The 15,539-nt window shown below is 44.2% G+C and overlaps 1 protein-coding gene across 7 annotated transcripts in view; it reads left to right on the top strand.

Annotated features, from left to right (window-relative positions):
- The window catches only part of NR5A2 (nuclear receptor subfamily 5 group A member 2), a 131,783-nt gene that overhangs the window by 12,943 nt on the left and 103,301 nt on the right, over positions 1-15,539 (top strand). For 6 of the 7 annotated variants that reach the window (XM_008539655.2, XM_070602013.1, XM_008539657.2 and 3 more), the window contains exons 2-4: positions 2,617-2,735; positions 4,278-4,419; positions 6,808-7,454. In XM_008539655.2, coding sequence (XP_008537877.2) covers positions 2,617-2,735; positions 4,278-4,419; positions 6,808-7,454 — 908 coding nt within the window. Of the gene's footprint in view, positions 1-999; positions 1,641-2,616; positions 2,736-4,277; positions 4,420-6,807; positions 7,455-15,539 lie in introns of those variants that run through there. The other variant, XM_008539662.2, reaches the window with a different exon arrangement.

Here is a 15,539-nt window from a genome sequence, read left to right on the forward strand (position 1 = left end):
GCACGATTGTTAGGTCCAACTGCTTCTCGTTCGGGAGCGCGCGTTTCTGGGGGACTAGGGGGGAAAAGAGGCTCAGGGAGACGCTGCAGCAAGAAGTAGGGGAGGCAAGAGTAAGGGGTTTGGGGCAGTAGATGGGAGAGAAATGCCACTGTAATATTTTCTTTGTAAAGTTCGAGAGGGGGTTCCTGGCACGACCTACTGTCCCAAAGCGGAAAGTTAGCTTTTCCCTCCGGCCCAGGGCTCAGGAGAGGCCGCCCGCCGCTCGCTTGGCTGTTCGAAAGCCGCCGCGCGGGAAGCGCCGGGGCGCGGCTCCCTCTAGGGCACGCGGCCTCCCCCTCGAGAGCAGCCCCTGGGGACAGGCACCCCATGCCCATGCTTGCTCTGGTCTCAGCCGGGGACTCGCCGTGGTCTGGCCCGTGGGGGAGCCCAGAAAGGGGACCCGCTGCTGGGTCCCGGGACAGCGCAGCGCGTGCAACTCGGAGGAACTTGTCCGCGTGCCTGTCTGCGGCCTTCGCTTCCCAAGGCCCCGCCGTTCCCTCTGCTTCCTCAAGACAGGGACTTCTTGGCCCCGACGAATTCAGTTTTCCAACCGCCTGCTTGGGATACAGCACTTGGAGACTCTGAAAGATGCCCTGGTCTTGCTTAATGGCCTCTGTCTTTGAACTTTCCAAGAGGGTCCCCACCCCCTGTCCCTTCGGGGTTGGATCCCCGAGGTGGGCACCGAGGCGCCCTGGAATCGGTGGCCTCTCTGTGCTCCTTGGGTGCGCAGGTAGAGTTTACTTTGCTGGGGAAGGAGGAGATAAAGTACACTTTTTTCCCTTCCCTGAAACATCCCTCAAGACCATGGTCAGGAGTTTTAGGAGAGATGGGACTATAAACGAACTTCTCCAACCCTCGGCCTCCACTAAGCCCCCAAAACCTGAGCGCGGACCTCTTAGGGCCGGACTCAAGCGGGCTCCGCTGGCAGGGCTACGCTCAGCAACTCGTTATTTCTATCTCGGGAGCCCAGGCGCCTGCCTCGGCGGGAACATCTTTTTCTGGGATCCCCCCAAACTCTGGCTAACTCAGTCCACTTCAAGCCTCAGCCCAGGGCTCCGTGCCTCGGAAGGAGACGTCTCAACTCAGCCGGTTGGTGTCCGGTCCTCAGCTGCCAAGTGCTGCAAGTGACCCCCCCCCCCCCCACCCAAGGCCCTTTCTAGAGGCCGGCAGAATCCTTCGAGAAAAAAGAACTTTATTATTATTATTTTTTTTTTAAAGAACAAGTCATTGGCAAGGAGGCCACTCTGGTGATAGAGTGGCCGAGTATTTTTGGGGATGGGGTGGGGGCTATTTCTCTCTTTCCTTTTTGGTAAACAAATCAGAGGAAACTTCTGCCCGGCCATCGGTTGCCCATCCCCCCCCCCCCGCCCCGCCCCGCCCCCTGCAAATGCCACTGATTAACTTAAAACAAACTGGACTCGGTGTTTGTGCGCCTGTGTGTAGCCGAAGGTTGAGCAAGGGGCCAGAGGCGAGTGCGCCCCGGGGTTTCACAGGGAGGCGCCCCGAGGGGTGCGGGCGGTGGCCGGGCTGCTCCGACCTGCCCCTGGCCGTCGGGACCCGCGGCGCCCGCGCTCCGAGACCTCAGCGAGGGACGCGATCAGGTAGTCTCCGGGGTCTCCTGGCCACTGCCCCTCCTGCGCGTAGTTTACCCATCTTTTAGCAGCGAAGACGCCTTCACGGGGCTGCGTCCGGAGGAAGGCGGTTACCCGATCGCCGGCGTGAGCCGCGGCTGCGTGGCCTGATTTCTGTTTAACTCGAACAGGGCGATCTCGAGGTGTTTATATTTTGCAAGGATGATGGGAAACATGTGAAGTTCATTACAGGACTTGCGACGAAACCAAACCCTCGTGTGCATCTTTTCTTTTCTTTTCGTCCCGGCGCCCTCCCTTTTTCCTTTTTTATGTTTACAGGAGATCCTCAAATCTGAGGAGATGAAAGTATCCAGAACAGGAGTCTGTCAATACGGAACTGAATGTTTCGATTAATCTAACACATCTGAACGCCGGGAGCCGCAGGCTGTTGTTCGAGTGGGGCTGAGACTGAGAAGCAGGCCTGTGAGGCTGCAGACTCTGGGTCAAGTGCTTGCAAATTGGTGTTGCCATTCTTCTAAGCGAGATATACTTGCGGCAGACTTAGCTTCAGGAGTGGGAGAATAATGTGTGTGCTTGTTTCTCTCCCTGAGGCAAAGGTGACACCTTGGAACTTAACTTTAGGGAGGTTTAAAAGAAACTCTCAAGTTGTTAACTTGATGCATTTCGCGTTTCTATCGGGATTGGCACTTTGCAGAATCATGAGATTGGGTTCAACAGCGGTCACTTGAAAAATTTTTAACAAAAGAAGTTGGAATTCTTTTTAAGTTAAAAAAATATGAAGTGCATGCTCATTGATGCCAAAAGATATTTCACTTTCACTGTATAAAAATAGCTATCTTTGGTAGACCTGAGTAAAAATTATTTTTATTTTATATTTTTCCTGGTGATGTTTGCCCACCAGTCTCCAAAATGCTTTTCATTGCAGGACTAAAACCTACGTGGTAAATTAATTGGAGATGTGCATGCGTTTCTCTTCTTGTTTCAGTGTCTCAGTTTAAAATGGTGAATTACTCCTATGATGAGGACCTGGAGGAGCTCTGTCCGGTGTGTGGAGATAAAGTGTCTGGGTACCACTACGGTCTCCTCACCTGTGAAAGCTGCAAGGTTTGCTCATGCATTGCTGCCTGAGAAATAAGATGTTCAGAACCAAAATGAATCGTTGGATTCCTTTTTAAAGTTAAATTTAGTCTGTCTTTTTTAGAGTCAATTAAAAATGAGAGGAAGAGTTCGTCTTAGGGAAATGACTCTTAGAAATATGTGTCTGATTTAATTCAGGAGGTAAAGAAATTTATGCTGTTTAGAAAACTGCCAGTCCCATGGCTTTAAAATACTTTTTTGTAGTAAAGTCATGTAGCTATAGAAAGTCTTCTGTGGCTAGCAGTCCTCAATATTGATTTTGCTTGACTTATATGTATTTAAAGCATCGTTGTTCTTGAGAGGGAACATGACAAAGTATTTCCCAAATACATTTTAACTTCAGAGTATTCTGTGCTACAAGTCTAAACATTTTTTATCCGTGGACATAAAAGTCGAAACTCTCAACTGCATGATTGCATCCTGACTTATTCCAAAAATAATTTTTAAGGTTTTTTGAAATTTATATCATAAAGAATGAGAAAACAGATCTTAGTTTGCAATAGAGTAGTTGTCATAAAGGTAATATATGACCTATTTAAATGCAAGAAATTTTAATATGTAAAATGTACTATAGTTTTACTAATAATATCAACTATAACATTAAGGATTTATCTCAGACCTTTTTTATGTGTCGCAGTAAATTTGATACTCACTATTTTTCAATATTTCTTAAAGTAGAAAATGCAGCACAATTACTTAAACTACTGCCAGGAAAATCCCTTCATTCTCTGTAACAAAGTAAGATTGTTTCACTGTAAGGCCGGCAGGATAAATATGAAGAATATACCACTGGTAAAGCTGTCACGTTATAAAGCTGCAAGTTTTCTTTTTGATTAATTCCTTTGGGTGAAATATAAGGAAAGCGTACACTCTGGGCTAAAATTCAGCTCTCTACTGTACATGCTTGTCTTTTCCATTAGTTTTACCTTTTTTTTTTTTTTTTAAGCAGAGTTCCCCAACTTGAATGTATTCCAGTGGAATCATGAACATTTTCCCATTTTACTCTTTAAATCCTTTTGCCTTTAACTAGGCAGTGTTGACATTTGTGAAAGATCTGAGGCGTTTTGCCATTCAGTTTTTCCACTGGTATTTGACAATAGTTTGCCACTGCAATTGTATCAGACTACTTCAGTGCAATGCAGATCCCCAGCAGCGCTTATCTGGGACACGAAGGTTAATAGGAAAACAGATTTCTTTTAAAAAAAATTCCTGGTCAAATATGGAATATATTTTTCTCTAACTGCTGAGATGAAATGATATGTAGCCAGATCTCCCCAAGATTTGATGTAATTCTTGAGGAATATAACTCTGATGCCAGAAAAATCTCCACTATGGCTTGGCACTGTTTGGGAGGGTTGATCTTGTTAAAATGTAAAACAAACCACAGAACCACATAAGGGCTCAAGTGGTGCAATGAAAAGACTTAAGTGGTGATTTTCTTAAAATGAAACAATGGAAGAGACGGGTGTTAGATTTATAATATGTCTCACTATTTTCTCTGTCTTATAGGGGTTTTTTAAGCGAACAGTCCAAAATAATAAAAGGTACACATGTATAGAAAACCAGAACTGCCAAATTGACAAAACACAGAGAAAGCGTTGTCCCTACTGTCGATTTCAAAAATGTCTAAGTGTTGGAATGAAGCTAGAAGGTAAGATTCTTCTGAAGACTATTGCCTGTTAAAACTCTCCAAGGACATGGGATTTAAAACAACATTGTGCTTATGAGATGGTAACATTATTTTCCTAGTCTTTTAACACTGTTGACAATAATGTAAGATCTTTTCATGGCTTGTCAGCACAATAGTCTGAGACTCATTTAAACACCGGTGAAATCGACTAGGGGAAAAAAATTAAATATCAGAGTTTCCCCACCACTTCATTTTTTTTAGTTTGGGGAGCAGATGCCTTTGACATTAAAAAAGGCCAGATTAGACGACAATGAGAGTAAAGTCATTCAATTGGGAACAAACAGAAATAATTTGCAAAAATATTTTTCAAAATCCTTTGTGTTTTCAAATCAGGATGCCCTGGTAAAAGTTTGATTTTAATCTTTTTAAATAGATGTGCTTGTCGTAACTGTTACTATTAATTTCATGATTCCTGAGCAAGAGTTAAAGCCTTTAATTGTAAAAAGGAGTTTCTCGTGTAGACTCATCATTTTTGATAGTGTGGGAAAGCACATTTCTTTTTATTTTTAAGATAATGACTGAGTCTGCAAAATGAAAAAAGTTGAGAAGGGGGACACGTGAAAATCATGAACTATTAAATCAGTAGCAATGCTTTGACAAGAACAAGAGAGTGGCTCCTCAAAAGCCACATTGAACTGCATATTGAAAGACCTGAACCTGTACTTACAATGCACACATTGGCAGGCAGTAAAGTTAATATGTGACTGCTGTAAATAATTTGGAGTCCATGGACTATTATGGTGTGTTGCTGTTTTTCAGCCTGTGACCTACTGACTTCCCGTAGATTAAATATACTGCAAATAAAGTAATAATAAGGGATACATATCACAGATAAGTGCCACATACAAGAGTGCATTTTATTTGATCCATGAGGCACAGGCTACTTTTGCTTGGAGCTTTTCTGTTATGTGACACTCAGATTTGATAGAAATACTCAAAAAGTTCCAAATAAATCTCCTGAATTACTAATAGATTCCTTCCCGATAGAAGTAGCCACTTTGGTTATCATGAGGACTCAGTCAGTATTGCTTTTAAGAAGAGATCGGGAAAGGAAGTAATTGATGCTTCTTAATTTCTTTTTCTACTACATTATTTTCCAAACAGCAAAATACTGTGGGAGATGCTTACTCCAGTATGAGACTCAAAAGATAAAATGTTAAAAATTAAATGTTGTGATTTCATTTGATGTCATTTGATTTGTTTTTTTGACAAAGGGGAAAAGTTGAATTTCTTTACCTTATAAAGTATGCTTTCTTCACTGTAAGTCACTTGTGGTGTATATTCATACTTCCTTAACCATGATTTGAAACAACTGAATATTCAATATGTTATCACCCAGATGAAAACCGCTTTCTTGTGCAGTATTCTGGACACCTAGCATCCACAATAAATTTTTAATGCTGTACTAATCCTAAGATAAAAAGCTCAAAAACTTAACCTCCAGCAATTTCAACGTGTCACAAGCTGTCAGTGGTCTCTGGTTTCTGTCTAATTGCCACTGGCCACTAAGGGCTTGGAGAAAACTGCTAACTAACTTATTAGACGTGGCCCCAGACTCCACACAGCATTGTGACAGTGGACTGTCTTGACAGCTTCAGAAATGAATTTGCTTTAATTATGTCCAGTTCTGCTCAAGTTAAAACCAATAACTGGTGGTCATCGGATGGATACTCATCGATTCCAACTGAAAATAATTTTCTAAGCAGAGCAGACATTTGAGACTAGAAAGGCCAGCTTAGATGAAAACAAGACTGAAGTGATTCAGCTGAGAACAAATAAAAATAACTTGCGAAAGTATTAAAAAAAATTCTTCACATTTTCAAATCAGGATGCCCTAGGAAACATTTGATTTTAATCTTTTTAAATAGATGGGCAGCAAATTGACCAAAATGGCTTTGAGGGAAGAAGATATTCTAAGGGAGATTATTTACAATTTAATCCAGAAATGGGTTATTTGATTTTTGGTTTTTTCGTCTCAGCAGTTCGAGTTTCCCTGAAGAGAATCACAACATAACTGGCATAACAGAAACTGATCCTTTCTTAGCAACACAAAATATCCCCTGGGTGTAGTAAAAATTATGAAATCTTTTCAGTCCACCAAAGGGTTAATATGTCCCTACATATCCAGAATATTTTTTTGATGACAAACACACTAGGAGGAAAGAGTTCATAAATAAAGAGGACATGGGGGGTTTTTTTTGGAATCTTTGAGGGCTATTGTAATGAAAACAGCCACACACATACGATTTCTGGTCAACTTTCAACATTGCTAAATATCAGGAGATCTGGAGAATGCTAACAATTTGCATCTTATTTATACCCTTACTTCCTTTTTTTCCCCTTCAACAGCGGTAAGAGCCGACCGAATGCGTGGAGGGAGGAATAAGTTTGGGCCAATGTACAAGAGGGACAGGGCCCTGAAGCAACAGAAGAAAGCCCTCATTCGAGCGAATGGACTTAAGCTGGAAGCCATGTCTCAGGTGATCCAGGCAATGCCCTCTGAGCTGAGCATCTCCTCTGCCATCCAGAACATCCATTCTGCCTCCAAAGGCCTACCTCTGAACCACGCTGCCTTGCCTCCCACGGACTATGACAGAAGTCCCTTTGTAACGTCCCCCATTAGCATGACGATGCCACCTCATGGCAGCCTGCAAGGTTACCAAACCTACAGCCACTTTCCCAGCCGAGCCATCAAATCCGAGTACCCAGACCCCTACACCAGCTCACCAGAGTCAATAATGGGCTATTCCTACATGGATGGTTACCAGACCAGCTCCCCGGCGAGCATCCCTCATCTGATACTGGAACTTTTGAAGTGTGAGCCAGATGAGCCTCAAGTCCAGGCCAAAATCATGGCCTATTTGCAGCAAGAGCAAGCCAACCGCAGCAAGCATGAAAAGCTGAGCACGTTTGGGCTAATGTGCAAAATGGCCGATCAGACCCTCTTCTCCATTGTCGAGTGGGCCAGGAGTAGCATCTTCTTCCGAGAGCTCAAGGTATGTCATCAGCTATTGGAACTTCCGATGCCCCTTCCAGAGAGCCCTAACTCTGTCCCTAAATCATGTATTCTTGAGGCTGAAAATTCATTTTCCTCACTTTCTTCTTTGTACGATTTACAGAGTAGAAGAATTTTATGACCTTGACTTCAGACTACCTCAGCATAACTTTATGGGGCTGTTATTCTATGTAGCTCTTAATTTGGGGGGACCACATTCAACGTAAAATATAGGAAACTTAGTTTTTTTCGGCATGGTAGAATGTCATTATTTAGTCCCTTTAATTCAGGTGGTTTATGGCTAGAAAATTTAAGTTAGTGGGAAACAGCACCTGGTAAACTTTTTAAAAATTGCCGAGAGCTGTATTATAATGGTATCATTTCAAAGGAAAAAATGCCAACATTTAGTTGTGTTGAGACCCTAAAGAATGCAAATGATACCCCTGGTTACTAGTAACAGGTAGGTATTTACTGCCTGTTTACCTTGACATTAGGTTGGTAAAGCCTTTGTTTTCGGAGCAGGTCCCAGTAGGATGTAGACTGCCGTTGCCTGGGGAGTGGGCAGATATGAGTGCTGTGGACCGGCTTGGGTTTTACTGTCATGCGCCGCGTCTGTCATTGGTTTTAAGGGCTTGGGACACTGTAAACACAGTTTTTGTTTGTATAAGGATCTCTGTTTAACTACATAATTATTTTATTTCCGGAAATTTGAGGTTGAATTAATATGGGAAAGTTAGAGAGAAGTTTGCAATGGAAGTGTGGCTACCCAAGCACGTTCGGCCAGCAGTGCTTTCATTCTCTGTTTTAAAAACAAAAGTGAATCCTGGATTTGATTTCTAAGCACAGCTGTTACAAAACCAATCTCCTCCTTTTGCTTGCATGTGGGGGGGGTTGTATGTGGCTGCTGAATGTCTGGCTTCTGATCACCTAGGACAGTGGAGGAGATTTTAAAGTCTCTGAGAAATAGGCAGTACAAAGTAGACTTTTAATTTAAAGGGTTTCTGTTAAAAATTGTCTGTGTAGATGGACCAGGGAATGTGGAAGCCATTTGCAAATGGAAAACAGTGCTTTTCATAACAGTCTTCACTAAACACTGTGATCTGTACATGGAAATAAAAAAGTTATCTGACCGGATCAAGTAAGTTCAGAGAATACCACCAGCATGCGGCTAAGACTGCTGGCACGTCTGGCTCTGACTCTCCGGTTCTTTATAGCTCCATGCAAAGACGACTGAAGGTGGAGATAGTAGGCTGTGGAGGGCAAGCAGAGTGTGTTGAGTTGGCAGAGTCAGGCCAGGCATTTTCTGAGTGTGTCACTCCTCTGTGATCATCAGAGCATTTTTCCTAAAAATCAAAACCGGAAATGAACAAACAAGGCTTTCCTGGTGTTCTTACATTCACAGCTTTGTCCTTCCGAGAACAGGTAAGGTCTTTGAAAATGGAAATGGAAACGATAATTTTAGATGCAACTAAAAAGTTAAGAATGTACATGTGAGGATGGGTCGGCCTTTGCCATCAGACGGATGCAATTTGCGTGATGTCTTCGCCCCTGTGTCTCTGTGGGCAGGTTGTGAATCTCTGAGCCTGTTTTCTCATCTGTAAAATGGTACATATGTTGTTCATGGGAGGGTTATGGAGGGAGTAACAAGACTTCTATTGAGGAAGTTTTGCAAGGAATAAAGGATTCCATGTGGGGAATGTATCTAGTACTGGGAGCCTGGCATAGATTACATACTCAATAGGTTGGTGCTACTTTAAAATTGTCATTGTTTTATAACAAGTGTGTGGCAGCTTTACATAATTCTATCTTATATTCAGGAAAAAGTATGTCCTTGTACTCTCATTAGTTAGACACAGGGAAACCGTATTTCCACGTATGTTACAGAGCAGTATAATTGTGTGATAAACGGTCATTAACCGCCACTGACTGAGGACCTACAATTCACCAGGCAGTGAGTTGGGTGTAAGATGAATACAAAGTGCGGTAAGACGAAATATTTCCTCACAAAGATTTTACAGTAAGGTGGTTTCATAAATATCTATTAAAAAAAATAAAGACAGCTGAAGTTGTAGTTCACAGATTCCCTAGGAGAGAAATGAAATATCTTATTTACATGTAAAAAAGGAAACACTGATGAAGAGCGTATACAACCACAGGTGGGACTGTCATGATGGCGCTCAGGGAACACTCTTAAGCTCCAGTTTTCTCCTTTCCTCCCCTTGTAGCTACATTCTACAAGATTCTTTTATAGGGCATGAGGTTTAATCTTTGGCTGAAATATAAATACTTTTGGGAACGAGGCATATTAAAGCATTATCCGCCATCTATACTCTTGTTTAATGCATTTATTCGTCTTTCATGGGAATTGCTTTGAACAAGAAAAGAAGATGCAAACCCCAGGGTCACCTTCAAGGGGAGGGAGGTGCCCCCAGAAAGACAGACTTGACCCGCTGCATGGTTTACCTGGGGCTGGCATGGAAGGAGCGATGCAGTTTAAGTATTTTTCAGAGAATGAACAGTAGGATTCAGAATAACTTTAGGGATGGAACAAATATAGAGTTGTGAGGTGACTGTTCAGCTCTGGTAGAATTCCTTTTCCTTTTGTCCATAAATTTACTTTGTCAAGATAGCAGAGCCGTTGTTCGAAGGCACCTTCAAGACACATGCACCGCAGAGTATTTCTACAGGGCAGGAGCTTTCGTATTTTTAACTAGGACCTTCGGTAAGAAATATATTTTACACTGAAACTTAGTGTTCCAAACACATCACACACACACACACACACACCCCTGAACCAAAGTCTCACTAGACAGTACATGACCTTCTCCGTGCCATGTACTCTGATGTTTTCTCTTCTATTCTGCTTTAGTCTAATTTATTTCATGTTTCTTGAAATTTCTGGTCATGACCCACTAAATTGGTTTCATGACCCGCTAATGAGGCATGACCAGCAGTCCAAGAAACATCTCTGGGGAAGGGTTTGTGGACCATCCACGGGGCGTTGACGACCTGCCACCTCTAAGAACAACTCCCGAAAAAGGCCTCCTTCTCCTGCGATGGCCCCCAAGACATTCCTGGAACCTACAGCCCAGTCTTGGCTTGGTCTTCCTGCAAAAGTTGTGATTGTTAAATATCATTGGGGAAGATGAATGCTCCCCTTTAAACATTTGCCTTTTTCTTGTTAACTTCACGGCCAATCACCCGTCAAGTGATATGCTTACAGGGCAGATTGCTCATACCGCCCCCACCCCAAGATGAAAAAGCCCAGATTTGCTCCTGGAGGGTAATAGGATAATAAGGCAATTTTACAAATGACCCCTTGCTCACTCTCCCAGGACACGTTACATTCTCTACCATGTAGAAAAGAATACGGATTTCATTTGTTTACTATTTAAGGGAACAGAAGGCCAGAGGAAATTTGGGGGGTTGTTTTGTTTTTCCACGTATTTACAAGGGGCAAAAAAGATATTCTGGTTCTCATTCAAAATATTAGAATGAGAAAGAGGAAATTAATACTCTGAAGCTACTAGCTTTAGAAACAGCACAGGAACATCAAAAAAATCCTCCTTGCCTAGAAACCACAGACTTTCCAGAGCTGGAAGAGAGGGTGGAGGTCATATGACCCCAGCTCTTCCTTTTTCATATGAAGAAACTGAGGCAGGAGGGGGAATGTGACCTGCCCAAGATTACACAGCTACTGAACGGCAGAACCGGACAGGGTACATGGAGGTTCAGAGAAGAGGTATTTCTGTGCAGCCCCCTCCCCACCCCCCAGCACACACACACCGACAGACAGTGTGACCTTTGACTCCAGAAATACAGGCCTTTGCCAGCAAAGCTAAAGCAGATCTCCCGGTTATCGGCAGTCCAGCCCTACCTTCCAATTACTAAATCACTAATAATCAATGAGACAGGTTTTCTCTGAGCTCACACAACCCCCTGGGAGAGAATGAGTCACTTTAGAAAGCTACAGTAATTCTTCGAGGCCACTGGGGTATCACTCAGTACGGTGCATCTACCAGCCAGCACTTCTGAGCCTCGAGAGGGGGTCCCGAGCGTGCCCCCGGGCCTCGCCCTCTGCACACGGGGAGAAGCCGGTTCAGAGTCAACAACACGGGTTGTGCTCAGCAGTTAGAATAGCTAAACACAGTTACATCCCGTGTTCACCTTGACACTGGGCGTGTTTGGCGTGGATTATTTTTTATTTATGTTTGTGAAAATAGGCAGGAAGAGAAGGCAGGATTGTAGCCAGGTGATCGATGAGCCCACTAATTATAAAAGTATTAAAAATGTTTCCCGAGGTCATAGCTTACATTCGGTGTACCATGCCATGTTTATTCCAAGTCTCTCTCACAATGACCTATCCTTTTGGCTTTTTCCTTGTGTTTTTGGAAATGAGGATCGAATTCAAGACCCCCACCCCCCACCCCCACGGCTGCTGAAAGAGCTGCCCTGGGAGTCAGGAAGATTATACTTTTCTTTCCGTTATTTTTCTCTCATCTGTGTCTTGAATATTTCACTGACACGAGCACAGAGAGGAGGTAATTCCCACTTTGTTGAACAGCTAATGAATCTGGAGGATCTATTTGATCTCCTAATGAGACCAGATGTCTTAAGAGGATTCTGGGAATGGATGTATAAGAACTTCCCCTCGATGAATGATTCAGATACATGTAGGAATTTAAAAAAATCTAAATTAATCCTGACTGAAACACATCACTAGCGTTTCTGAGGAAAATAGGTCTCAGAGGCTGAGGGAGTTTGTGCCAAAGGAATTCAGCCATGCTGAAGCCAGTTTCTAAGCGTGGGATCCTCTCAAGTGAGGGGGCTGGGGGTGGGGTGAGCCTTCCTTTTCCTCTGGTCCTTTTCCTCTGGTCCATTACAGAAGCTTTCTGAGCAGAGTTTTATCTATCTTTAACGTTCCAGATCCCTTTTCCCAAGCCTTAGTTCACCTCTCCCACCAGTACAGGTCGACATTCTGAGACTTAATTGGCTCTGCCCCCGTTCTAAGCGACAGTCTTTGGTAAACTTACCCAGCCCTTCTTTCTGTCGGTGTGGAGGAGGCGAAAGCCCTGCATGGTGTCTTCCCACCTTCGCCTCCATCCTGAGAATTGGGGCTCAAGAACAGGAGTCGAGTCCCAGCATCCCTGCCTGCTCGTGTGCATCCTACGGGTACCATAAGTGCTTTACTCACTGGCATTTCATTTCTCTGGATGCAAAGTGTCTCCTCCCGGAAGGAGATAAGCAGAAACAAACTTTAAAGTGATTTCTCATCAAGAGGGGAGAAAAGTTTCTATCCGAAGGCAAACTAAAACATCTAGTACCATGTCGCCTACTCATCAAAAAGATATCTGAATAAAAGAAATCTACCTTACAAAGGTTTACAAGGAAATGAGAACGCTGGCTTTTCTTCCGGCCGAGGTGGACGGGGAAGTCTTCTCCCATTTTTGTGAATTTGCAGGGAATTCCGCAATCGGCAGGTTTGACTTGATGGTCTCTCAAGTCTCTTTGGGTGTCAAATATCTGTTTCTATGATTTCTTCCAGGCAGACCTGAAAGAGAAGCCTCTGGTCTGGTCTGTCATGTTGACAATGTATATTATTCTAATCTTCTTGCTTATACATGTGTCCATTATCTTATTCACCATCCACTGGGTGAACCGGCTCTTCTCAGTTGGTACCTGTCTGTGCTATGGCAAGTTCTTTGGTGGGCAGTGAAAATGCCCCCTGACTTCAGAGATGTGTATTCTTCAGCATCTGTTCTTTACAGGAACATCAATGAAAGTATACCAGACCCCCTGAAACTGCTATGCACTCATTATTCTTTTATTAAGTATGAAAATTGCTTCATTCAGTGAGTGTGCACTTGCAAACTGCAGGCTCAGTTTAGACGCTGACTTCCTGAAGCTTGGCTCCGGCGTAGCCAGGCACTCGTAGTCCGTGCAAACACATCCTCCCCGGGAAGCCAGGATATTTGGTAGGAGTGTTAGTAGTGATGATCATAGCTTCACACTGGGTTTGCTTGTTCACATACCCGATAAGCTTCCTATTCCTATTAATCTATTTGTTATCTGCCAGAACCATGGGGAGCGCATGGGAATAGCCAACCACACCCAAGAAACCCATGTTTAACTGGCTTGGCCATTGTCAGGTGTCTGAATAGGAACAATGAGAGGAGGAAGACACTTGCCTTTTCCTTGCTCTGCTCCAGGCAGATGGTGAAGGGGAGGAGAAGGAACCTTCCCTGGGTGCTCACCGTTTGCCTGCTGTTAGGACTGGGTGCTTTCAGGCCATTTTCTAGTTTGATCCTTAGGGCATCCCTGTGAAGTGAGCACACTGTAGGGGCTCCTTTTGGTTACAGGGTGAGAGTAAAAGGCTTGAACCGTTGCTGTCCATAACGTGTTCTTTCCAGGTGACATGTCCAGCCATCCCTTCCCGTGCTTAGGGTTGTTTGCAGTGGCCCATAGAGACACTGAGTTAATGGAATAGTAAAAGTTTGCTGACTAGTTTTTTGGGGTTTTTGTGTGTGTGTGTGTGAGTAAGATTGTCCCTGAGCTAACATCTGTGCCAGTCTTCCTCTGTTTTGTATGTGGGTCACCGCCACAGCATGGCTGATGAAGAGTGTGGGTCCATGCCTGGGATCCGAACCTGCAAACCCTGGGCCACGGAAGCAGAGTGTGCAAACTTAACCACTATACCACCAGGCCAGCCCCACTAACTAATTTTTTAACAAACCAAACCACTTAGTCAAATAATCTGTTGGTCTCAGCAAAATTAACCAAGGCACTTGAGTCAGTTTGTGGTTGGGGAGCATGAATGAGAAAGATGGGAGGAAAAAAAACGACATGGAGGGGCTGGCCTGGTGGCGCAGTGGTTAAGTTCGCTGGTTCTGCTTTGGTGGCCTGGGGTTTGCCAGTTCAGGTCCCGGGTGCGGACATGGCACCTCTTAGCAAACCATGCTGTCGTAGGCATCCCACATATAAAGTAGAGGAAGATGGGCACGGATGTTAGCTCAGGGCCAGTCTTCCTCAGCAAAAAGAGGAGGATGGGCAGCAGCTAGCTCAGGGATGATCTTCCTCAAAAAACAAAAAAACAGACGTGGAAAAAAACCTCAGGAACTAATCTACCCCCAGGGCGTGGAGTGACATAATAGCTGAGGGTTTAGGGATGATTCAAGGTCAACAGAAAATACTTCATTTTTCCTGGCCTGCAGAGTTTGGACAATAGATGATAATAATAGCTGCCACTGATTGAGTTTTTACCATGAGTCAGACAATTGTTAAGATCTTTACATTTATGTGAGTGTTAGTCTCATTTAATGTGCTGTGTGGTCATGCTGTTATTAAAACAAAAAATGTATCATCTTCAGTTGGCCCAGGGATATGCAAATTCTTTCTTTCTTTAATTAGAGGAGGACATTGTAGGAATGTACAGAACTGTTCAGTAAGTTTGCATCAGAAAGGGATGTGGGGTTTGTGACCGGTTGCAGAGGCCTATACTCCGGAGCATCTAAGCCTTAATTTGTAGAGCCAGGCTGTACCTGGAGGGGGCTAGAATCTGGCACTTGGGGGTGTGGCTCCGTGTGGTCCTCCCCACTTGGGAATACCTGGGTGGGCTTTCCCCACACGCAGCCCACCCTCCTCCCCTCCGATGCCCGGCACCAGCCCCTGCTGCATAATCCGTGGAAGCAGATTCCTCAGTTTGTCTGCGTAGAGGCTGTGACACACCTGTTAGCTCAGAGCAATTAGGGTCTCTGCTGACTCCAATACTTGTGCTTGCCCAGCGGGGCCCACAGATCGCTCTCAGATCTCGTGGAAAGTCTGCAGATGTCATTTCCTCGCTGTAGCGGGGGTAGAGCGCCCGGAGTCCCCACGCCCCCTGTGTACCTGTCTGTGCACGGTATCCCCTGTCTTACAGAGTCAGGTCATGCGTTAAATGACCTCGAAAACATGACTCACGTGTGACACCCCTTAACACACTTTTGAAGGCCTTTGCCCTCTGAACCTAGGAGGTAAAATACGTCTTTTCCTTTTCCAGGGTAAGTGAAGAATGGTTTTGCTCTGACTTATTCTTCCACAGCTTGGGAAG

The sequence above is a fragment of the Equus przewalskii genome, chromosome 31 (genome assembly GCF_037783145.1).
Source record: "Equus przewalskii isolate Varuska chromosome 31, EquPr2, whole genome shotgun sequence".
Lineage (NCBI taxonomy): Eukaryota > Metazoa > Chordata > Mammalia > Perissodactyla > Equidae > Equus > Equus przewalskii.